This window comes from Uloborus diversus, chromosome 5 (genome assembly GCF_026930045.1).
Source record: "Uloborus diversus isolate 005 chromosome 5, Udiv.v.3.1, whole genome shotgun sequence".
Classification (NCBI taxonomy): Eukaryota; Metazoa; Arthropoda; class Arachnida; order Araneae; family Uloboridae; genus Uloborus; species Uloborus diversus.
This window is the reverse complement of record NC_072735.1, coordinates 75,757,823-75,782,573: the sequence shown is the minus strand read 5'-3', so window position 1 is coordinate 75,782,573 and position 24,751 is coordinate 75,757,823. Positions and strand designations below refer to the sequence as shown.

Here is a 24,751-nt window from a genome sequence, read left to right as displayed (position 1 = left end):
CAAATATGGTGAAGCAAAGGTTTGGGACCTAAGTTAGATCACTCCTATCCACTAAACAAAAAAACTTAAGAAGTGTGGAAGGATGTAAGAAGTGTGACATCAAGCATTTTTTAAATATGAATATGTTTATGAAAAGTACCTTGTAGAATTAATTTTATGACAGGGGGGGGAGGTAAAAATATTGAAAAAAAGGGTGACATTATTTATGGCTTTGCAAAAATAACTTATGCAAAAAATTTGCCATGAAATTTTTTGCCATTGCGTGTTTGAAATTCTGTAACTTTTGATTGGTTGAATAAAATGTAACAAAACAGCATATCAAATTGAAGGAAATTTAAAGCTCTACAAATTTGTCATACACAAATTTCATGAATATTGATCCTGGGAGGCACTAGGAGCAAATGTTTTACAAAGAGAGAATTTTTCCGAAAATCATCGGTTTTTCATAACATATACCCGGAAAATTATTGAAAATTTGACAAAAATGTGTAGAAACAGTTTCATACTAAGTTTATTTAGCTTGAATTTTCATTTTAAATGCAATTTTTCCACCGTTTCCGACATTTTCTTGAAAAACCCAAAATTTTCTTCCCCCCCTCCCTCCTACCTTTAGCTCACTCCGTAGGGGTGGGGACTTTTAGTATGTTTACTTACTAACTACCCCTAACAATATTCTGAAGTCAAAAATTATCCCATATTCCTTGCACGCCACACCCCTGTTTTGAGCACTCATTGACTGGACTATTGTGTGATTGACAGTGTGAATGTGTGAGTAAAAACAAAAATAAGATTCTTCACAAACAGTATATAAACCCATTTTATTAATTCACAGTTAATCTGAGAATATTAAATGAGGATGAATTCAAACTATACAAAAAGCGTTTTATATGACCAATTTGTTTTTATATTCAAAATGTTTCCCATACGACTAAGCAGTTTTCACATTCCCAGAAAAACAAATACTGCAGTTCTTTGTGGTCACATAGAATATACAATGACAGAACTAATAATTTAATCACTGGTCACTTCATCAACCAGGTCTACAATCATGTTATGTATGCACATGTGCACACAGACAGTATATGCCTGGTAGCAGTAAAATTGGGTGCTTATTCTAATTGGGTGCTTCGTGGTTCAATTTGCACTAAACATACTATACAAAGATGAAGGTTTTACACAATGAGTGAAAACAAATGATACTAACAACTGTTTATGATTCTTGAAAAATAATCAACTCTCCTAGGTAGTTCCACGCATTTTAAAATAATTTACAAAAATATTAATCCTTTTTACTTTTCTCTAAAACTGAGGGCTAGAAGGGCAGGAGGGTAAACGAGAATGGAGCAATAATAACGGGGGAAATCAATATCAGCTAAGACTGTACTGGAAGACACAAGTAAAATTTTTCCTGAATAACTAACTATGCTGTTTGTGTCCGTTTTTTTAAAAATAAATCTATGCGTTTTAAGATCTGAGTTATGGTTCTTGATCGAAAGGAAAATATAAAATTAAAGGATTTTAAAAATAATTATTTCAACTTCATCATGCTTTTCTTTTCAATAACTTACACTAAAGAGGTTAACATCTTCACTTAATATAATTAAAAAATTACAGAAGTATTATGGCAAAATTTTAGGATTTGAAATGACGTTGGTAAAATCTTTTCAAAATAAAAATTTAAATAGTCATTCAATTTTTTTTCTGAAGAAAGTGTTTGAAATAGTAAATAAATCATTAAAACAATGCAGTTAAATTTTTTTTTTAAACTTCCCAATTAAAAAAAAAGATGTATATACACATTGCATATATGATTAAATTTATATTGCAAAATAAAATATTCTCCCCCCCCCCCACTTTTACGAGATAATTAAATTTTTGTTTATGTGCATGAGTTTTAAAAATTTTCATTGTTCTTCAACTAGCATTAGTAAAGGAGCAACACAAATATTTTACGCATAAAAAGAGATATTATTGCAAAGGGCGAAGAAGTTATTTTTGCTCGTTGATCCCTAAATTACATGTTCTATAAAATTTAATACATTTGTTTGATCTTCCAGCAACAGTGTTTATATATTGGCTGCTTAACTTGGTGCTAGATTTTCAAACTTGCTTTAAAAAGCCATTCCAAAATAAAGTTAGAGCACTTATGAAAATGATTTACTATATGAAATATTTCAACAAGGCACCATGCTAATTTCATTTTTTCAATTTTTTGACAAATCTAATGCTATCCTTGATTTATTCACTAATATATAAATATAGGCTCTCACGGAAAGTTCACCAAAACTAAACACTACAAGCGATGTAATTCATGTTTCTTAATGCTAGAACTACTTTCAAAATCCAACATTCGATTAAAGTTTTAGTCGATCATCCAAACTATGGAATTTGGGTCACTTAACTCGCAGTTCCAGCTTTTTCAAAATAGTGAATTGAAAGTTTAGTTCGGATTTTGCATTGACCTATAAGTATAGCAATTTAATTCTATTATAAAAATATTTCTTGAGAAATATTCTTTGTCATGCACAGCTATAATAAAAAATGCACCATTCACAGCTAAGCTAAATAATTCTTTTGGCATTAGGTTTTTTTGGACCATTACTTATCACTTAATGGATTTGAGAGTAAACAGTCAAATGCTAACATTTTCTTCATTGAAGCTATAACTACAATCAAGTTATATGAAAAGTAACATTCAACCAAATAGAATATTTTTAACAAGAGATTAAAATGGGGCCATTAGACATGAACATAACATCAGCATTTTGAACAAGCTCTAGAACTGTTGCACTGTATAGAATTATTTATAAAAATATTTAACTTCTCCCATTTAAATAATAATTTACTGCACCTAAAGAAGGCTTTAATTTATCACACACTAAGTTATGGGACACTTTTTGGTTTTCTATCATTTACTATATATAGTTCAGTATATCCATGAATCTTGTTATTCGTATTTCACAGTTAATATTAGTATATTAATTAGTACTATGATTACCTCACTAAGAAGCATTTGAACTAAAAGAAATAAAATTAATCGTAAAAACGGATGACAAGTAGAATAAAATAAGGTATTTTTTACACATATGAAAAATTTGGTTTTATATAGAAAATACGTTAGAAAGAAGAAAAAACTATTTTCGTAGGGCTGAAAGAAAAAAAAAATGGTTTGCAGCAGTAGTTTAGTACTTCGGTAGAATTACAAAAGTTCCGATTAGCTCTTTGAAAAAATAAAAAAGCTTCTCATTTTCTACCTCACATTAAGCATATGAGTGTTTTAAATGATAGCTTGAAGTAACCTCTTAAACACACAATAAATTTGTATCCTTTTTTTTTTTGAAACAATGTCGCTCAAGGTTTCAAGTTTGATAATTACAAAGAAAGTTATAAGTTTGTCTTTTATCATGATTCTATTTATGCTTTGTAAATCAAGGAAAGTTATTGATATTCATTGAAACTTGTGTTATCAGAGGGCACTACGATACTTTCCCAGCATTTTAACTATTTTACCATTATCACTATAATAACCGTTATAATATTCATAAAATTAACCACATTTTTTTCATATATAAAACTTCATATCTTGACCAAGAATTGACATCTATGCATACTAATATGCACAACTATTTGAAAATTCTGAAATTAAATAGATAGCTCAATAAGAGGACGCATAACCTTTAATGCATCACAAGACTGACCAAGTATTACAAAATATAAATTTCCATAATCAATAAACAGGGATATTAAAAGGACAAAAACAACATGAACAAGATTCATAGATAACTGAAAAAATGTACAACTATTGTTATTTGGTTCAAATGAAAGCCTCCCGATTGCTAAATATTGCCCAGCATCAGTTACCTTCCTAAAAAATAATGCACTTTCAAGCTGTCTTGGAGGCCCAAAAGCTCTTAGGTGTGCCCTTTTCTATTTCAAACCTGCAAATTGTTGTGGGAATGTATCGAGGAGTATTAAACTGACTCATTCTTTATAAAATTATAAAATACTTCTACAAAAGCTGTTATATTACAAATTTTGGACCAAACATTTTTCACTTGAAGTTTTTCCTTTTGCTCACTTTAATGTATAGACTGGTGTTTTTAGCCACGCAGTATTTAAACTATGAAGTCTCAACAGGGATATTGGAAATAAGGGGAAAGCTACAGACTAGAGCAAACATTTGAGTTCTCTAACAAGTGCATGTTAACACTCACCCCAATCAATTTTAGCCACTTCGTGAAAAAAGGAACAGCTCTCAGTATAATTTAAATACTGATTTTTTACACAACTGTCAACAAGTATAAATATAATAATATATTTTCATAATGCTTGGATAACAAATCCAAGCACTTTTGGGCAATTCCACGGTAAGAAATGTATCTGTTGTTGCATAAAACGCTCTTAAATTCCAAATATATTAGATCCTAGTTTCATTACAGGAACTTTATGAAGAACATAAACTATACTGCCTTGCTAAGCACAAAAGTCCTATCTGCACTTTTAATCAAAATTGGCACAAGGTGGCTCTTTATCCCCTTCTGATGGAATAGTCACAAAAAAGGATGTAAACTAAGCCACAATCTTTAAAACCATAAAAATTACAGCATAGGTAGTATTTTGTTCTCTTTTAACGATCATGAATGGTAGCGTTTCAAAAATAGCTTTTTCTGATGTCTCAATTTCTTGTTCGAATCTCCCTAATTTTTGAACCCAAATTCTTTTTTTTTTTGTAAAGATTTGAATTTTTAAATTTGTTCTAAAACAGTCCACTATTTCACTTCATTTTGCCAGAGATGTTCAATTTCATCATCATAAAAGATTTTAATTCATTTTTAAATGGATAAACACCATTTTTTCCAGCCCAAGGTGTCAATAAATGGGGAAACCACACACTGAGATTTTTTTTTTTTTTAATTGTAAAATCTATGTCTAGATGAACAGTTACACCCACTCAGTGTTTTTTCACCATATTTCAAAAATTTTAACGACCCTTGCTGAAAAGGGTTATAACATATTTTACTTATGTAAAATGTTTTATGGTCATTTGTGAGTGGGAAATATGTTTGAAAGAAATTTTAAAAAATAGAAAACCTGAATCAAATATATGGACACCTAAAACTTTACAAAACAGTTTTTCATTTTGAACTTAACTGCGGATACGACTTTTGCACTTAACAGGGAAGTACATTTTCATATAATGCAATTAGATTTTAAAGGTTTCCAGAAATAATATTTTCCTGCTCAGTAATGAATGTATGTTTTGAGATACAAAAATTACTGAGCAAAAAGATAATAATTAAGTATTGTTGCTGGAAATGTCCTAAATTAAATTGCACTATATAGAAGTAGAGTCCATGTTTTTTTAATAAAAGTCATACAATAAAACAAGGATCTAACATACTTGCAATTTTTGTAGGGTGTTTTGTTTTTTTCCAACAATTGATACGTCTACCATGGAATTGCTCTTCTTCATTTAAATTAACATGTTTATAGTCTTATTTTAACAATCACTTCAATAAAAATAAAATAAAAAAAATGATAAGGAAACTACATTTTCAAAAATGTACAACTATCAGTTTCATGTTATGATGAATTAAAAAAACTTAAAATATTATTTGTACTGTTACCATTATCATCTACAAAGTTTCTCTTCAAAATTGGTAGAATTTTGAAGCGACTAATCACAGACAAATTTCATTTCAGAACAGATTATGATGATAACAAACTTTCACCATACATGTAAGTGTTCACAATGAGCTGCAGCTTTTTAATACATAATAATAGGGTACAATTTTCAACCACATGCATTTCAAATGTTTCTTTTTTTTTTTTTTTTTTTTTTTTTGTATCACTTACGAAATTCTTTCCGAAAGCAATATGCACAAAAATGTGTAGGCATGTATCATCTTAAAAACAAAATAAAATTATACTTTTTATGCATGAGCATTTGGGTATAAATATTCTTCATAATTATTTGTGTACTATAAACACTTTTTCTCATGTAAAAGAAATTAGTTTTAAAACATCTGAAAAAAAAAGCAGACCTCCCCAAGCCTTAGGACAAAACAAGTTCCTGTAGTGACATAAAGATATTTTAAAATTTATATTGAATAATCTTTTAATTATATCAACAAGACTTCAGCTATATGAAATTCAACTTCCATAAAATTGACTTTAATTTATTACTAAAATAATCAATAGTCATTAAAATTTTAAAACAGTTTAATAAAAATTGCATAGAAATATGTTATCTTTTATTCAATGCAACAAAGTTCATAAACTTTGATCTTAGCAATAGGCAAATCTGATAAATTATGTAGTTTAAGAGATTTACTACTCTATTTAAAACATCAGGAACCTATATCAAAGAAGATAAGACCGTTTCAACAATTTATCAATGTAATGTATAATGTGTAACCATAGTGCCTAGATTTCATTTTGCTTTATTTATCATTATTTTAATCATTTATGAAGTATAATATTTTCATTTAAATTCACTTATTAATGTTCCTACACGAGGATGAAGAGATCAAATTTTTCTTCCAGAAAAATATTCAACGTATCATTAGTTGTATTAATCATAGAATGAAAAAGGGTCAGAAAAATCTTGCATGATTTAGCAGAAATGTAATGTTTTTAATTTTGCTGTAAATAAAAAAAAATCATTAAGTAAGTTCAACAAAAAATCTTAAACTTAAAAAAAATAATAATAATAGTATAGCAAAAAAACTATAAGGTAACCTATCTATTCCTTACACCACATTTGAAGCTGACACCAGTAATTTATTTAAATATTAGACAGAGAAGTGTGCTACATAGTTTAGATGTCACAGCTTGATAACAAACAAAGACATCTAAATTATTTGCCTTCTCAGCTGCAAACAACTGTTTTATAAATAATTGATGTCAGCTTTAAGTGTAGCGTCAAGAATAGATGTCTTTACCTTGTATTGTCTGGAATGTGCAAATTTGAAGTTTAACATAAAATATTTGTTAATTTCTTCGCATTAAATATATATATATCTATATATCATTTTCAAATAAATGCTACTTTAAAATAATTTTAGCATACAAAAATATGTTAATTTTTTTAACAATCTGTACAAGCAAAATTTAATATACTTTTCGCATACTGTAAACTCTACAATAATCTACATTTTTAATAATTATTACAACTTTTTTTTTGTACAAAACCACAAATACAAATTAGATCACATATTCCTTTTTCACTTCAGTTCATTGTGAACACAGGCCAAATCACACTAAAACAATTTGTTTCTCATATACTTTAAGTTCATAATGAACAATCTAAGCAAATACAATATTTCTATCTCTTTATAAGTATTTTATATTTACACTTTCACATACACATGCACACAAACACAACAAACATGCTATACAATTTTTTCAGCCAAATACAATGCAGAAAATAGCTTTTTTTTAACAGCATATTCTAGGTGATCATGGAGCACTGTGCAACTGCTAATATTACAATGAAGTATACAGGACTGTATACAATATATATGCATATGTACACTTTTTTGTTAGTATAAATCAAGAATCTCTCGCACAGCCGAAAATTCATATCCAATGTCTGTTTCTCTCCGAGCCGAGAAAAGGTAAGAAGCATTAAACACATGCTCTGTTCCTGAGAATTGAATGATCCCAAGGGGCTTTTCACTTCAGTTCAGTTGTAAATAAAGTTGTCACAAAGCCCCATGCACATTACTAGTCCAACAACCAGAAATTGCGCCGGGCATAAAAATCAAACAAAAGCGTATTTCAGCCAACTTTACTCACTGTACACTTCTTGTCCTAAATCAAAAATAATTTCATGGTGGCTCTGACAGCAATTGTTGAAGTAGGGATTTCTTTTGCTCAGCGGGACGTTGTTCTTCCAACTGAAACTGGAAATTCAGAATTGTGAGCAATCAGTTTTGAAATGCATTTCAACAAATTTGTGAATGACATGAATATTACAGTTTACTAAAATACTTTTATTTTCAAATAACAGATGTAATCATGTATCTTATTCAAAAATCTTGAAAACTGCCACATTTAAAACTTTTTAAGGGCTGTTGGAACCCAAAAATCTCCAAAAAAAAAAACATTAATTTTAGTTTATTGCATGTTTACATTCTGTAACTCAATGCCTTGCTTTAATCTCTTTCACAATTAGAAGTGCCAAAATTGTGTTCTAAATAAAATAGCGCGCTTTTCGGTGTACTTTTTGAGGTACCAAAATGTGTTAGTCTTAAAATGTAATCTTTGAAAGTTTGATGTACATTTTCTCAGAAAGTATTGCTCATATCATCATATCTATTATTTCATAAGTGATTTTTGTGAGAACATCATAATTTTCTTAATACATCATCAAATTTCATGAGTTAGGTAGTCCAACACCCCTTAACACACTGACACATAGAACTTATTCTAAAGATTTCCTTGAAATAAAAAAAAAAAAACCTTCTTACAAGTTTTTTTTTTTTTTTTTCAAAACCTTTGATTGGAAACAAGCAGAAGTTGTACTGTTGCTTATTAAATTTTTTACTGTAAGGGCAGTGCTGGGGTTGGAGCCCTCCCCCCCCCCCCGCCAAATATTTTATTTTTTTTTAAATTGAAAACATATTGTAAATGTTTTCAATTAAATTTATATATATTTTTTTAATTGAAAATAAATTGGTTTCAAACCACTTTTTCTTTTAGTGAATCCTCTGAAACCCCAAGTTAAGTTCTCCCATTTTTTTTTTTTTTTTTTCAACTACAGCATTGCTGAGAAGAAATATGAAATTCAAACACGGAGTTTCCAGGTGCAAAAGATTGCATAAATTCTGAAACTTTCATACTGCAAAGCAGAAAAACATTCATATTTTAGAGCACTAATTCCCTAAAGCATCTCCTTTTTTGAATAATCAAAAGATTTCACTAAGTTTGCCAAAAGATTCACGTGATGCTATTTTTAAACATATACCAAAAGGTTGCAGCTTATATTAATATAGCTCACATTTTTACAGTACAATATCATCAATAAATCCAAAAATTAGGAAAAAAAGGCAATCTTCCTGCACCAAAATTTGTTGAAAATGCAAAAAAGTGACCTCTGTTAAAAGAAAAAAAAAACATTTAAAAAAAAAAAGTCTGAGATACATTTAGGAATGTTGGAAAAGCTATCACTACTAAGCATAGAATTCAGATTTATAAACATAAAAACCTGCCCGAAGAATTTGCTTTTTTAAATAACATACCTTTTAAACAAATTTATAGCAACTTCATTGCATTCAACTTAGTTGCAAAAAAAGGGGGGGGGGGATAATTCAATACAATACATAAAAGTTTAGAATTGTTTGTTCAACTAGCTAAAATGTTTTATAAAATAACACATGATCTTAATAAGTTTGTAAATTTAAAATAACTAATTTAAAGGCATGCGGTAAAAGTAAGAATTCAAAAACTAAAAACTTATGACAAATTTTTTGAGGCTCAGCATTGAAGCTTTTGCATACTAGAGTTATGAAGAAACACATTTGATATTCACCCTTGGACTGCTGGTGCGTGACTGGTTTTCACTTCCACCTGCTACACTGAGAAGAGATTGAGGAAACAATGCAGGAGAGGATGGTTGGCCATCTAAAAAAGCAAACACATGTAACATATTCTATTTTTTAATACAGGGAATATAGTGATTATATGCTCATAAAATCAGTTTCTGTATTAATGAAGAACAATTTCCGTGGAATCATTAGTCTCTGCACAGCCATAAGGCATTTTATTTTTTTCTGACCAACTTTTAATTTTTAATTATGCATTTTTAATAAAATTGTCACATTTATTCGAATTTTATAAATATAAAATGAAATTGATTATTATATTATAATAATAAAGTATCAATATACAATATAAATATAGTGCATTACTTTTTTGGTAATTTTTAACAATAAATAAATAACATTCATTTGATTAATGCTCATAATTTTTATGTTGCTTACATCGTAGTTTGAAAAAAAAAATAATGAAAATATCAAAATATTATAATATTTTCAAAATAATTATCGTTTATATAACATGATATATATCGGCGAACCTTGATTACATTAACAAGCAAGCACTAAGGGCACATTTTAATACAGTAAAAACAATAGATTTAAATGCATATCTTTACCCAAATCAAGAGAGAATCCAAGTGCATCGAAATCAGCTTGACTAAGAGACTGATTTGTAGACTGAGATCCTGCTTGAGGCATTTGTTGGACTAATTGTTGTTGATGCACCTGAGGAAGAGAAGAAAAATGTAATTTCTTTGTGAAGTGAAACTTTCTTTGAAGTATGTCTCATATTATAATACAATAAAGAGGGAAAATATAGCAGCACATAAGCTCAGCAGTTCCCAACCTTTTTAAGGCTATTAGCCAAAAGGTGGATAATATATAAGCACCCCCCCCCCTTAAAAATGAGAGTAAGTTCAGTCTAAAACTAAATATTGCAATAATATATCTTTAAACTACAAAAGGTTAAAAAAAAGTTTTAATTAAATTTAATAATTCAGACAAAGAAAATACTTGTTTGTTTAGTAATTTGATGTTAAATCAAGAAGTAGTCAATGAGACAATTGATTGTTTAGTTATGAAAATTTATTTAACACTTGTTTTGGCCAAATAACATTGTAAGACAAACTAAAAGTTTTTTTTAAATATTTTAATAAATCACTCGTGATTACCCATTAGGCAGATAAGATTTGATACACATGTTTTTTAAATAATTTTGTTTTCTGACGGAACAATGACTGGATCAATGTACTCAATTACCCCTCTGGAAAATTAAATTTTATCTCTGTGGGGGTAATTAAACCCCCAAATTATCAAAAACTAAAAATACACTTACAATTTAATCTAGTTCACAAATTTAGAAGTTATTAAATATGTGTAATAACCCTCAAACTTAAATACATATGGTTTTAAAATTGTAAATTTAGGTTCAAAATCTTGCTTTCATTAATTAATGTTTGCAATGGTCTATCTCTATAAAAGATCAATTCCCTAAAATAAATGATTCTAGAAATTTTAGAAATTTTGTTGCAAAAATTCAAGAAAGGAAATTGAATTTTGTTTAATCACTTATTCTTGATTTAGAAGAATTCTAACAAAAGGAGAGAAGATAGTTATAAATGCTTTGAAATTAACAACATCAATATCCTTTCGAATTTAAGACATTAAAAAAGTGCAGATTTCTGTTTTGAATTACATGGTGTATTTAGTTTTAATATGCAACTCTGCGCACGAGCCAGGAAACTAAAAGTAATATAAATGCTCCATGAGAAATTTTTAAAAACACATCTACTAACCTGATGCTGTTGGGTTCTAGCACCAACCATTGCCCTCAACTCTTGCCGGACATATTCTGAGGTCATGGCATTTCCACCACTGTTTCGATTTCTAATTAAAATAAACATTTATGAACACATGCTGCATCAACAATAAATTTTTGGCCAAAAAAAATTTTCATGAATCACAAATTAATAAATTAAATTATGCACCTACATTTATGCAAAAACTGTTTTTTTATTTTTTATTTATTTTTATTTTTTTTAAATAAACTAATAGAGAAAAGATATTTATCACTAAAAGGCAGAAAATTTTATACATTAGGTGCACAGTTACAGTGACTAAACCAGAATTTCTTCTGGAGGGGGAGATTGGTTTATAACAGCCCTGATATCATACCTGCCAAGAAAAAAAAATCATTTTTCATTGCTAATTAGGAAAAAATAAGGATTTCAAGGATATAATAAAGATAATATGTTTGTTATTTGGAATATAAACATTGAATAATTAATTTGAACTTGAAACGTTTTCAATACTTATTCGATAAAATTAATTTTCTGAAAGTATCCATTAACTATATATTTGGTAAGCTTGGTAAACATTAAGAGTGAATGATGAAATTTCGCGAATGGTCTCGGCTTTAATTAACTTGGATGTAACTGAATAGAAATCTTCGAGGAGGCAAAAAGATGAGCGTTTAAGTTTTCAAGAACGAAAAGTTATAGGAAGGGTTGAAAATAATCACCAACACAAAGTTATTAATGCTTAAGCAGTAATCGCATGGTACACAAGAATGAACAAGTGCTACAGAGTTGTATACAATCGGATTTTAAAATGCTTAAAAAATTGGGACTGAAGCTCAAAAGCATAGTAACAGCTAAAATGAGCAAATTTCATGAGTAAAATTATTATTGGTAGGTATGCAAACCACGGAGTACATCTGGTCATTAAAATGATAAAATGGGCGTCAACCTTAGTAAAAAAGGGAGATTTTTCTTTTGTTTGCGAAATTCTGTAATTTAAAAAATGTTTCCCAAGATTTATAAAATAATTAATAAAAAATCAGGGATTTGGGAAAAAAGCTCGAAATCGGAGAAACTCCTGTAAAAATCAGTAGAGTTGACAGGTACCTGATATATATACAATATTAACCCAATAAGATTACCATAATTATATAAAACTAAGGGTTGTTTCCTGCACAGTCTTAACATTAATAGTACACACACAGCATCAGGTAGTCACAGCGCTTGGAAACCTGTTTTAAACAATATTGCCTATTCTAAATGGCAATATATATCATACAAGTGATTGGTCAAAACCAAATACAGCTGAAAGTTTTTTGAGGAATTCCGAGAAATTATAAAATGGCGGAATCTTAAAAATGAGAGAAAAATGCCTATAATTGATTAATTTTTTGACTCAAGGGAAAAAAACGTGTTTTGAAATCATGTCAGTTTATCACCAAATTACTAATTAGGAATGGCTTCCTGTTGGCCATTTTGATTATTGGTTGCTTAAATAATTTACAAGTTATTTATGGGACATATAATGTATCTAACCATTGGACAACATAAAGCATGCTGAGCAAAAATACAAGGTTATTTTTTACCAGCATAGGTTTTTTCTTAATCTCCTGTATTTTCTCCTTAAAACTTCAAAAAATAAGAATAACCATAAAAGCAAAATTTCGCATTCTGAGGATTGGAGTTTTTGGATTTAACCAATTTGCGGAAAAGACCCATGTATGTATATATACAAGTAAGAAATGTCATGAATTTGAATTCATGAACTTCGATTGAATGGTTTAAATTGGCATACCTATCTACAACTGCAACAGGATAAACTTGCTGCTCATAGGAAAAATTGTCAGAATTATAGCTAGATGAAGTAGACACAGGCATAGAGTTAAAGCTGGATACTGGAGGGTTGTAATTTCCTGGAGAAGGTTGAGGAGACAAAAGAGGGTCATTTCCCCCAAAACCTGCCGGCAGGCCACGAGGAGAATTGACTCGGTCTAGAAGAAAACATTACATCCATTAAAGAAGGAAAACTATTAAACTAAATAATAGAGATCTACATTCAATTGAAATGTTCAAGCATAATTTAATAATTTACTCAAAAGAAAGTGATTTAGTTAAACACAACAAAGTTCAACTATCTTAAAATTATGAAAAATAGCAAATTTTGGATAACCAAGACTGTTGTAACTAAAGTGTAACTCAAAATATAGAAGTATTAGTGTAGACAAGAAACTAAAAAGTAAATTTATTTTTGCTATTTTTTAGAATAAAACTAAGAGTTAACAAAATTTGCTATCATGACATTGAACTTCTAACAAAAATGACAACTTCTCGAAACAAACCATTCTCAATAGGCACACAAAAGATTTATTTTTAATGATATTAGATCTGTTCGTTGCATTTTATTTTCATTCTCTTCAGTGTTATTCTTTGACAACTTTCCAACTCCTTTTTAAACCACATGTTTTCAAAATGACAGTATATTCCACCATGGGTGTGAATATGCTAAATTGTAGGGGGTGGGGGGGCTCAGAAATTTTCACCATGGTTTAGCAGGATACTTTCTCCATAGAAACCGATTTCAGTACAGATTCTTGTTATTAAAGTTTGACATTTTTAATAACTTATTCATTAATGGCTGGAGAAGAAATGATTTTATATTTTTGCAAAGAAAAAAGTACTAAAAGTAAGGAAGCTTTAATTTCTAAGGGGGCGGGGGGCTTGAGCCCCACTTACCCCCTATTTGGGGGCCTTGTATTCCGCCTCATTATTGTTGGAATTTGGCTTTTTACAAATCTATTTCAAAACTGCTGAAAATAAGAAAATTCAGAGTTACAAAAATGAGCATTGAAGCAAGTTTTCTTTATGAAGCATCATTGCTTGCTAACAGCTTTGCAAGCAACATGCATATAAAAAAATCGAGTTGTTTGCTTAGCGGCAGCAATAGTGAGAAAGACAATATGATTAATTATCTTGAAATTCCAAATTTCAGTGAAAACCAAAATGAATGACTGAAAAGTGAACTAGTATTACGAAACAAAAAAACATAAAAGTTCTGCACCAAAATTGGGGGATTCGTGTGACGTTCAACTGGTAATTAATAACAGAGTCCAAATGCTTTCAAAAAAAATGAACCAATTAGCAACATCGCCCCAAAATGCATTAACACTAAGGAGTAAGAGTGAATCACTGGAAGCAATGTTTAGCATCTGTCTAGCAAAATTACTATGCATGAAAATCTTTTTCTTCAGTTTGTTATACTTTTTTTTTTTTTTTTTTTAAGAAAAACGTGTAAAAAAGAATGACAAAACAGGAGCTATGTCTTTAGCCTAATTAAAAAAAAAAAAAAAAAAACTTGCAACTAAAAGAAAACAATAAAGGCTGTCAAGGTTACTTGAACCCCAAACGAACTTCTACTGTATTTAGAGATGCATTAATGAATGTAATTACTTTTTAACATAACAATTCAAAAACATACATGAAAACAAACCAGAATTATTTTTTAACCAAGTAAAAACATTTTTATACAGCTTAGCACAAGTTTAATTTACTTCATTTGATCTTTATATCTGCATATTATTCAGCATCATATTTCATTTCCCACACCATATTTAACATCACAAATGTTAGCCTTGAAAAAGGATTAAAAAAATTTTTTTCAACTGTCTTAACAATTTTTACAGTTTATTCAATTCTCTCAGCAGATAGAAATGCTCTGATAAATCAGCTTTTAAAATTTCCATCAGCATTTGAATCCAAAATCATTCTGTTTGTAACTTAATTATGTGAACAGAAGCTTTTTAAAGTATGCATTCACGAAAAGCATAACATTATACATTTTACTGCATATGTAAAATCAAAACTAAACTGCATAAGTTCATCAGTTACAAATGTAAGTAAAAAAAATGGAGATCAACAAGGTTTTTTTTTTCCATTTTAATTTCGGATATTTATTTATTTTTCATTTATAATAATTATTATTATTATCTTTTTTTTTTTTTTTTTTTTTTGAAGAATCCAAATACAAAATAAATAAATGCCCACTGAAGAAAATTGTTTATATATTTCTACATTAACTTCAAAACAGAATATTAAGTTTTTAAAAAAACATAACTTCCATATTGCTGTGGTTAACAATCATGACACACATTCCCGTTTCAATTACACTCATATCACAAGAGGCCTTTCAAGTTAATGAAGAAAAATTTTGTTACAATAACTTGAAAAGCATTGTTAAGAATTCTTGAAATTATAATTCCAACTAGTGCTCCAACAATAAATGAATAATAAAAGTTTAATCATTTACAACTTACTTGGAATGGATACAGCTCTTTGTAATCTCTGCTGGTTTGCCTGTTGCTGTTGCTGAGGCAGTTGAGGTGCTTGTTGTTGATAGAGAGTCACCCCAGGGGAAGGAGGATGAAATGGAGAATCAGGAGGATTAGAGTAAGGAGAGTTCCTAGAGCCAGGACTAGGCATTGAACGAACAACAATTTGACGAGTCTGCTGCTGTTGTTGGGCGGAAAACCTTGCCTGGTTGATAAAAGAAGTCCATTACAAACATAAAATTTGAACTACAATTATGCAGAAATGAATAGTTACAAAATTTACAATCTAATATTCATGAGTAACTATGATTAATTTCCATGAAAGTTTATAAACTTTCTAAAACATCCCATAAATTGATGCAGTTGAACATGAACTCGCTTATAATGAGTGCGAAGGGACCACAATATTTGCTCGGAAAAACCAAGTACTCGTAAAAAACGGACCAAAGAAAAAAGTTTTTAAATTTGAACTGTCGTATTGTCTTTTTCTTGTAATTGTTTTCAAGGAATGTGGGATCCGAGAAACAACGTCATTTGGATCCACTTTTTCAAAATAGTTTGAAGTTTCTCTGCACTTTAGAAGCCAAGAATGTCGACGGTCATATAACTTCAAATTCTTCACATTTGCAGTTAAAGCAGTTGATTTCATTTTTTTTCTTTCTTAACTTTCAACTACAATATCCTCGGAAGTATATTTCAGAAATGATAACATTCTCTTCGGCACGAATATATAATTTTTAAATGCTCCTCTACTCGATGAAAAAAAAAAGGACTGTGTCATCACTAGTTCTCATGATTTATGTCTTATCTCTAACTTTCGGTTGAACTCAAAATGTTAATAGAACTTTTCCAATAGTTGAATAACCTTTTCTGAGGAGGAAATCAGCAGACATTTTATGAATTACAAAGCAGGGTTTGCTCATTAAAAGCAAGTTTTGTTCCCACAGACTTAACATGGTACCAACTAAATCTTTCTGATTTCCTCGCTAAATCTGAGATCTTGTTAAAACAGGGTTTGAGCGAGTTCGACTGTAGTTCGGTAAATTTTTACGTCCACCAAGTTATGTTTGGTAGGAATCCAAACAGTGCTGAAGTTCAATATTCAAGGATGTATTGGTCCAGCTATTTCTGAGTTCGGGATCCTATACTAAAATAATAATTGGAAGCAACTTAAACTTGAAATATATCAACAAAATAGATTAATTTTGTTGTGGGACGTGACTAAATACACTTTTTAGACTTTATTAAAGGAAGATAAACTTTCACTTGAAGGATGGAAATCTTGCAGATCTTTTTAAAGATGGAATTCTGTCCTCAGTACTGAAGAGTGACATCCATGGCAATGAACAATTTCGTAGGTAAATGTTGTTGCATACAACCCAGAAAAAATTAAAAACGAATTACAGTTGAACTTGGTTATAGGGAAACTGTGTTTAGAGACAACTCAAACATCAAAATGGGAAAAACTTGGCAAAACGTACCTAATTAGAAGTTTAAACCTGTTTGCCTTCATATTTGATCATTTTGGAAAATGATTGCATTTTTAAAACTGGAATTATTTAGTGTTCCAAAAATGTTCTGGAAGATTTAAAAAGAAAAAGTGAATATTTTAGTAACTGATAATGTTTACTTGTCAAAAATAATTAAAGAAACCGACATTGGTTCAACGAGGCTTTGGTTCAAAGAGTTTTAATTCCAGAGAGTGACACACCGGATTGTTACAAATGCAGAAGCGTTAAAAACACTAAGTATGTTCTCAAATAATATTTCCTGTGACTAAAATTCTACAAAGACGAGACAAAGCTAAGAACACTTTTGACGAAAAAAGAACTAACAAAATCTGTTAAAGCGCTACAATGCCACACACAGACACATGTCAAACTTATTCACCCCTTCTTTGTTGCATCTGGGGTTAAAAATTGATATTTTTTAATTTCAGAAAATTTTATTAATACCTTACAATTTAAATAAATAAAATTGTGGTTTCTTTTTAAACCAAAGTGGAATTTAAGAGCCTTTTATACCTATCCATACTTAGAATTCAAACATACGTTGAAATTTCAGGATGTAAAAGATCCGTCAAACATATAATGGATATGGATACAGATCTTTATTTTCCCACGGATATCCGGCATATCACTAGTTTTAACTAACCAAGATTCTACTGCAATTACACAATTATTAATACATACTAAAAAAAGTGCTTTCCAATTTCATACAGCTTTGAAAGAAATTCTGCAAAGAAAAAGAGCACTATACACTAACCTGTGAAAGTTGTGCATTTAACATGGGATTCTGCTGCTGGAGGCTAGCAGGATTTTGTGCAGACCTCTGCTGAACCCACGTTTGAGTGGGACCCCCAGCTTGAGGTTGCATATGAGGAGATAACCGTGAAGGGGGGTAGCCTCCAGAACCTGCAGGATAACCTTGTTGCTGTGGCGAAAAGGATGGTGGCTGTCGCTGCTGACCAGGTGACAGTTGCTGAGGGCTTTGAGGAGGAGCAGCCATTTGTTGCTGAACACTGGCATACCGAGGTGAAAGTTGTGGTTCTGGCATGCTTGCAGATCTCTGATATAAAAGATGAAAACTGGTTGAAGTAAAATACTACTTTGAGTTACAAAATGTTTAAGCTTAGTGGATGCATAATTACATCAAACAATTCAGAAACAAGAAAATTTGCTGAAGCAACTATCTTCGAAACTATGTAACCAGTAAAGTATTCTATTTGAAATTCATTCATGTGTCGAAACTTTTCCATCAGAAAATTAAAAGCACCTAATTTTAAAGTAATTTTTGAAAAAGAGAACGTTAATGGGAACATTCCTTGGTAGTTAAAAAAATTGTTGTTGTAAAAACAAATTAATTCTCATTGCTTCTATATATGTACTCCTCAAGGCAGCAAGCAAGGGGAAGAGAGAAGCCTGCATTTAAAAAGAAAAATTTATTCTGCATTTTTAGGTTTATAACTTGACAGTAAGAGAAAAAAAATTGCCCTAAAACCTCCAGAAAAATCACATAATATACAAAAGAATTAACTTCTTTCAAAATTTTAGGTTTAAATTCCACAGCAACAGATTGTGGCTCAACATTCGTAAAGTGGCTTAGTGCCCACCCAGCATTTTTGCCGCTGAACTGTCTGTTGAATTGTGGAGTTGAAGTTGTAGAAATAAAGAATCAATTTTCTGGAAGGGGGGGGGGGAATTAGCTGAATAATGATTAGCTTAAATTTTCCTTTTAAAAAAATCAAATATGAACATTTTTATAGATTAATTTCCTTGGATCAAATTTTCTCAAAATTGAAAGTACTTATTTGAAATTTGAAAAAACATTCACCAAATTCAATAAATTTTGCCGCCTTTTTTCGACTTTTCAGAATATTTTTGAGTTTGCCTGGTTCTTTCACCACCTTCAGCAGTAAGTTTTTTCCAAAAAGAAAATAGCCACTTGTTGCAATTCCATTATAAAGATACATTTAGGGATTTTGTTGAGTACGATTGGAGAGTGGGCAAGATTGAAAAAAGTAGTACAAAAGCAGTGATTCAATACTTCTACAATAAACAAATAAATAGCAATAAAAAACGAAGAATTTAGTTCTTACAATTGTTTTTTTAATGCTGAAGTAATGTACCTGTAACGTGACATTAGGTGCCACTGTGTTATTCATTAAATCATTTATATTTTCAGTGAATGGTGAAGATGCAGGAGACTGTATATTTGGCATATTTTCATTTACAGCTGTTCTGGTATTTAAGGCTAACTGCTGCTTTTGCAACAGTAGTCTCTTTTGTTGTACCTGTGCCATGTAGAGTTGTCTGCGCTCCAGGATTTGACGCCTCATCTAAGTAAAAAAGGAATATACTACAGTTACAATTAAAATTTAAAAAATAAATGAATAGGCAGCTAAATTTTATTTTAACATGCAGACTTAAGAGGGGACATGCTATGAAGTTTTTATACCTAAAAACTTATTTGTTGAAACAAATCCATCAATCAATCAACAAAGTTTGCACAAATGAAATAAAGGCAAAGTCTCCTTACTAGCTTGTCGGAAATAATGTAAAGCCTTTATAGAAAGTTTAAAAATTCAACTCCAAAAGTATCATATTGCCAACTAACAGCAGGTAAGGATTATCGCTGACTAATGACAGGTTACTGATCTATTAAAGTATTGACCTCTAAAGCTTTCTCTCCCCCCCCCCCTTAATAAAAAAAAAGCGAAATGGCAGATAAGGAAGAAAAGCACAAAGGACGATAGTTGATCTCATTCTGCGAAGGAAAGTAGTTAGTGTTGAAGAGTGCATGAAAAAGAAGGAGTATTCCTCTCTTTGGTGTAGGAAGTTAAAACTAAAAGAATGCATGCTGTAAAAGCATCCTTTTTTCCTGAGCCTTAATTTTCTTAAAAATGAAGATATTAGTGATTTTGCAAGTTGGAAATTTCGTGAGTTTTATAGGATCAAAACCAAAAGTTAAAAAAAGGTCTGATTTTAACTTTTTGGCTTGCACACACATTTAATAATATTGAAGCCCAACATGAGATAGTTTTGAATGGCTTCGAAGAAGCTTGTGTAAACATTGTAAGTTAATGAGCTGCTTTCTATTTCTAAGTTGTATCATTGTTTTAAATTCATGAAATAGTTTTATGCTCAATATTTTTTTAAAATTATTTATTATTTAAATTATTATTAAATATATCATTTCAATTTTAAAAAATAAAATTTTTATATTTTTATCATTATTCTAGGCGGGGGAAAAAAAGGGCTAAATTTTTTGCAATGGTAACAGTTTAAAAATTGGAAATTACAGACTGTTGAAAAATAGTGCTTTTACAATTAATTTTCTACATAGAAATTTGAATGTCATCAAAGAAAATTTTATGGAACAAGGTGAGTGGATAAGAAATATTTGAGAGTCATTAAATTTTATTCAGGAAGAATAGATAAGTATAAGGAACCATTTTTGAAAATAACATTTTACAGACTCTTAAAACTACAAAGAATATAAAAAGACTAAAGAGCTACTAACAGTACATTGTATATAAATTCATAGGCATTACAAAAAAACACCATAGTTGAGGAATTTATGATAGCATTAGAGCATGTTGCACTCGAAAGAAAGTTATGAGATCCGAAAAAAGGATTTATTGGTTCAATAAAAAATATTAAAAAATTCTGTATTAAAATTATCTGTTAGTATTATTAATAATAAAAATTTTAAAAAAATACCAGAGAAAATAGTTATCCTGTAAGTAATCTTGAAATAAGTGAATTTTTTGCAAGATAATAAAAAAAAGAAAAAAAACTTGTGTTCTATAAACAATAATCCAATTTTTTATCACCAAAAACACTATAGATGCATTTAAATACTCTTAGTGGCCTTTCCGCATAGATAAAGCAAAAGGATTTTTGAAGAAAGATGAAACAGGTGTTTTATGATTTGCTATATAAAACACTTTCAGCTAAAGAATCAAAAATAAGCACAAGAGTCCCAACATTTAGCAAAAAGTTACCTGTGGTGTAAGATCATTAACGGAAGTGTACTGAGGACCAGCTTGACGTTGAGTGTTCAACTGAACCAATTGCTGTGAAGTTGGCGCCATGTTATTCTGTACTGGATGCATGCCTGGAGCTCTCGTCCTTTGAATGGGGTTAGATACAGTGTAAGCAGGTGGAGCTGCCTGGAACTGATTTACTTGTTGATAAGAATTTGAAGCCATTTGATTTTGTTGTACAATCATGGGCATAGATGCTTGTTGTTGAAACCTTGGAGAATTTCTAGGAGATGCCCCAGGAATTTCAAAACTCATGAGTTGCCGTTGAATAGCATTTATGGCCATCTTTTCATTTACATCATGAGTTGATGCTGGACGAGGACTAGCAACAGGTGTAGGATCAGGAATATCTTCTAGTAACTTAAATATGGTGTCATCAGAGGACGTGCTATCCAAGTTCATATCCTGCTCCATACTCCAAACCTGTATAATTTGAAAGTAAATATTTTTTTTAAATAAATATATATATATATAAACAGATTTAGGAACAGTATTATGACTTTAAACCAATAAGGCAATAAGGTTGAAACACAACATAACATGTTAAATATTTATTGAAATAATAATATTTAAAAAGATGTTTGAACAATTCAGAAGTTAGTTTTGACTTGAAAAAACTTTTGCAACTTTTTTTTTTGAAAAAGTCCATGCACTAAGTTGTGAGCAATTTCACCAAACAGAACAAACATTTTTTTAAAAATGTTTAAAAGTAAATGAAAGCATTTAAAATATAAAATACAACAAAAAACATAGTATAAACAGTTAACATAAGTGAAATCAAAGCAAGAAAAAGAACTATTGATCTGTATTTCAGGGTTTTTTGCAATAAAATAGGACTTATAAAAATGGAGGTTTTTAGGCACCAAAATAAAAAAATAAATGATTTCTAAAAATCTGTCAATTTAGCTTTAAATATCAGTAGTAAGGTTGAAATCAAATTTCTAAGACCTTCATTATGTTTCTAGCTGAATATTTGCACCCTAAAATCCGTATTTTTTTAAAAATTAACATTTTGTGCAAGTTCAATGAATGAGTAACATATTTTTTAAAAGTATATTTATGAGAGGAAATACATTTTAAATAAAATCCTTAAACAGTGGCTAAAGTTTTATGTGGTTATTGGCATTACTATGTAAATCTATTGTGCAGCTATTCTGTTAAGTGCTAGATTTAATTCATGTCAAAATAAGTGACAGTGAGAGGGAGTTGGGTATCAACAGCCCAAAGCTCATAGTTTCAACACATATTGCCAATTCTAATATAGCAATATAAGAATTGGTAATACAAGTAAGCTCTGTTATCCCCCTCCCCCCACCTGAGAAGATAAATTCTGGATGCACTAATGTACAGATATTGCCAAAAAAATGGACTTTGAAAACTTGTAAACGTTATTCGATATCCAGAGGAAACTACTGCAAAAATAGCAGCAGGATATATACAGATGTAGCAAAAATGTAGGTAAGGCTCTACCCACCCTTGAAATAATTCCAAAGATAACCCTAATTGAAGTAACATATACATTTGGTTTAAAGTTACTTAGTTAATGCTCTTGTAAAAAAAAAACACTTTATTTCCTTCAGGATTTCCGTACGAAATTATTCAAATGAGAGCTTTATCGACCTTTTTGAAAACTTCGTTTACCCCCAGCGGGTGAGTATCGACCACCAAAAAAGTTCAAAACAACAAAATGAAGTGTATATTAGAAATTATTTTTAAAAACTTACTTGGTCAAGAATATCGGACAGCAGAGGATCAGCAGCATGTCCGGCATTCAAATCACTACTCAGTTCGGTGAGATTTTCAAACAATAAATTATTCGCTGAATGTAGTGATTGATGCTGCTGGGAATTGGAATTGAAATTGTTTCCATAATTCACAATCGGCAAGTTCATACTCTGAGCTGTCTCTCCGGTAGGTAACATTTTACTGACAAAATTAACTTGAGGGAAACTGGGGGCATTGGTGTGGGGTGCCAATGTAACATGGCCCCTAGAGTCTGCAGTAACCACTTCTTGCTGGAGTGAAGTCGATAGCAAACTCCTTGTACCAACTTGTACTTGACTAAAGCTGTATTGACTATTCGAGGCAGAACTAGTGCCACTGGTTGGAGCACCTGTATAAGGCGTGTGCACCAATTTCTTTTCGAGGTTCTTTGGCAGTCTTTCTTGAGGTAGCTGCGAAACAATGGCGTTAGCTATGCTTGTTGGAACGGAAGGAGCAGTTTTCGGGGTTTGAGCTAACATAGATGCAAGCATTGGGTTTTGTCCAGCAAGATGAGCCTAAAATTGAAATGAAGAGAAGTTAAATATGAAAAGTTGAAAAAAATAAAAAACTTGAATGAATGGTGGAAAAAAAGTTACCACTTAAAATTAAACAGAGCTATAACTTTTGATAACTATTGAAGCATTACTAAGAAAAAATTATTGTACATGTCACATAACTTCTAAGATACAGCTTTAAACATAGGCATATTCAAGATGAGTGGGATTTAGGGATCTATTGCCCAATTTTGACTCAGAATTTTCCCTTTTATGATCATAGAAAAGGACTTAAAGTAACCATACCCTCTTCCAAATATTTTTTTCTGGCTACATCACTGGATTAAAAGTTATATAAATGTATGTGCATTTCTTATGTCAAGTTTGAACTTTCAATACTAACTAAAAACAGAAAAGTTTATAAAAGAATTTCTTTCAAAAAAATACAAGCCACACAGCTTTACTATTTTGCTCTTTTTCCTCCCCTAACTTTAGAAAAAGCACCACGTAGACATTGAGAAATGACTGGTACATCCATTTCATTAAATAAAATATACGGTCTCCATTTTTAAAGCTTTTCAAAAATTATTACAATTGAAATGATTTTTACTATTTAAATATTTGTATATTTTTGAAAATATAAAGTTATTAATAATTATGGAACATCATTAATACATTGAAGTGCAAATATATGTTTCTATAAACATATATCCATTTACTTTACTGATGATCTGGGCATCTAAATTTCATCATATTTAAAAGAATTTGACTGTGACTCTTTCTTTACAAGGATGTGAGCATGTGGTGGTGATCCACTTGCTTTTACATTTAGAAAATCAGGAGATTTTTGCAACTCAACACATTTGGTATTGTAATTTAATTTCATATACAAATACAAATGTGACAACCAGCAACAAGCACTGGGCCCATCTATGCTGGTCCCAGTTAATTTATTACTCTCCAATGAAGATCAATGGTACTCTTAAAGTTATCTACCCCCTCGCTCATTGCACCTTCTTCCCGTAGGCTGTTCAAAATGCCCACAACCCTACTAAAGTAGTAATCATGTAGTCAGGCTTCACACTCACTTTGGATAAAAAATTTCCATGACCTTTTCAAGACTTCATAAAAATTTTCATGACCTTGCTACACCAAGAGAATAGCACTATTTAATTTCAAACTCAAACTCTCCAATTTTCGGAAATGGGCATTTAGCAAAACTTTTACTTGAAAGCCACTACCTCATTGAAGCACTTACTTGTGTTTGTGATTGAAAAAA

The 24,751-nt window shown here is 30.3% G+C and overlaps 1 protein-coding gene across 1 annotated transcript in view; it reads right to left on the bottom strand.

Annotated features, from left to right (window-relative positions):
• Nucleotides 1–799: 799 nt before the first annotated feature.
• The window catches only part of LOC129222648 (nuclear receptor coactivator 3-like), a 126,495-nt gene continuing 102,543 nt past the window's right edge, over nucleotides 800–24,751 (bottom strand). Inside the window, exons 15-24 of the mRNA XM_054857178.1 lie at nucleotides 22,939–23,493; nucleotides 21,173–21,637; nucleotides 19,295–19,504; nucleotides 17,932–18,234; nucleotides 15,652–15,871; nucleotides 13,137–13,332; nucleotides 11,339–11,429; nucleotides 10,160–10,268; nucleotides 9,536–9,627; nucleotides 800–7,907 (exon numbers count right to left, since the gene is read on the bottom strand). Coding sequence (XP_054713153.1) covers nucleotides 7,833–7,907; nucleotides 9,536–9,627; nucleotides 10,160–10,268; nucleotides 11,339–11,429; nucleotides 13,137–13,332; nucleotides 15,652–15,871; nucleotides 17,932–18,234; nucleotides 19,295–19,504; nucleotides 21,173–21,637; nucleotides 22,939–23,493 — 2,316 coding nt within the window. The 3' untranslated portion in view covers nucleotides 800–7,832. The remainder of the gene's footprint in view (nucleotides 7,908–9,535; nucleotides 9,628–10,159; nucleotides 10,269–11,338; nucleotides 11,430–13,136; nucleotides 13,333–15,651; nucleotides 15,872–17,931; nucleotides 18,235–19,294; nucleotides 19,505–21,172; nucleotides 21,638–22,938; nucleotides 23,494–24,751) is intronic.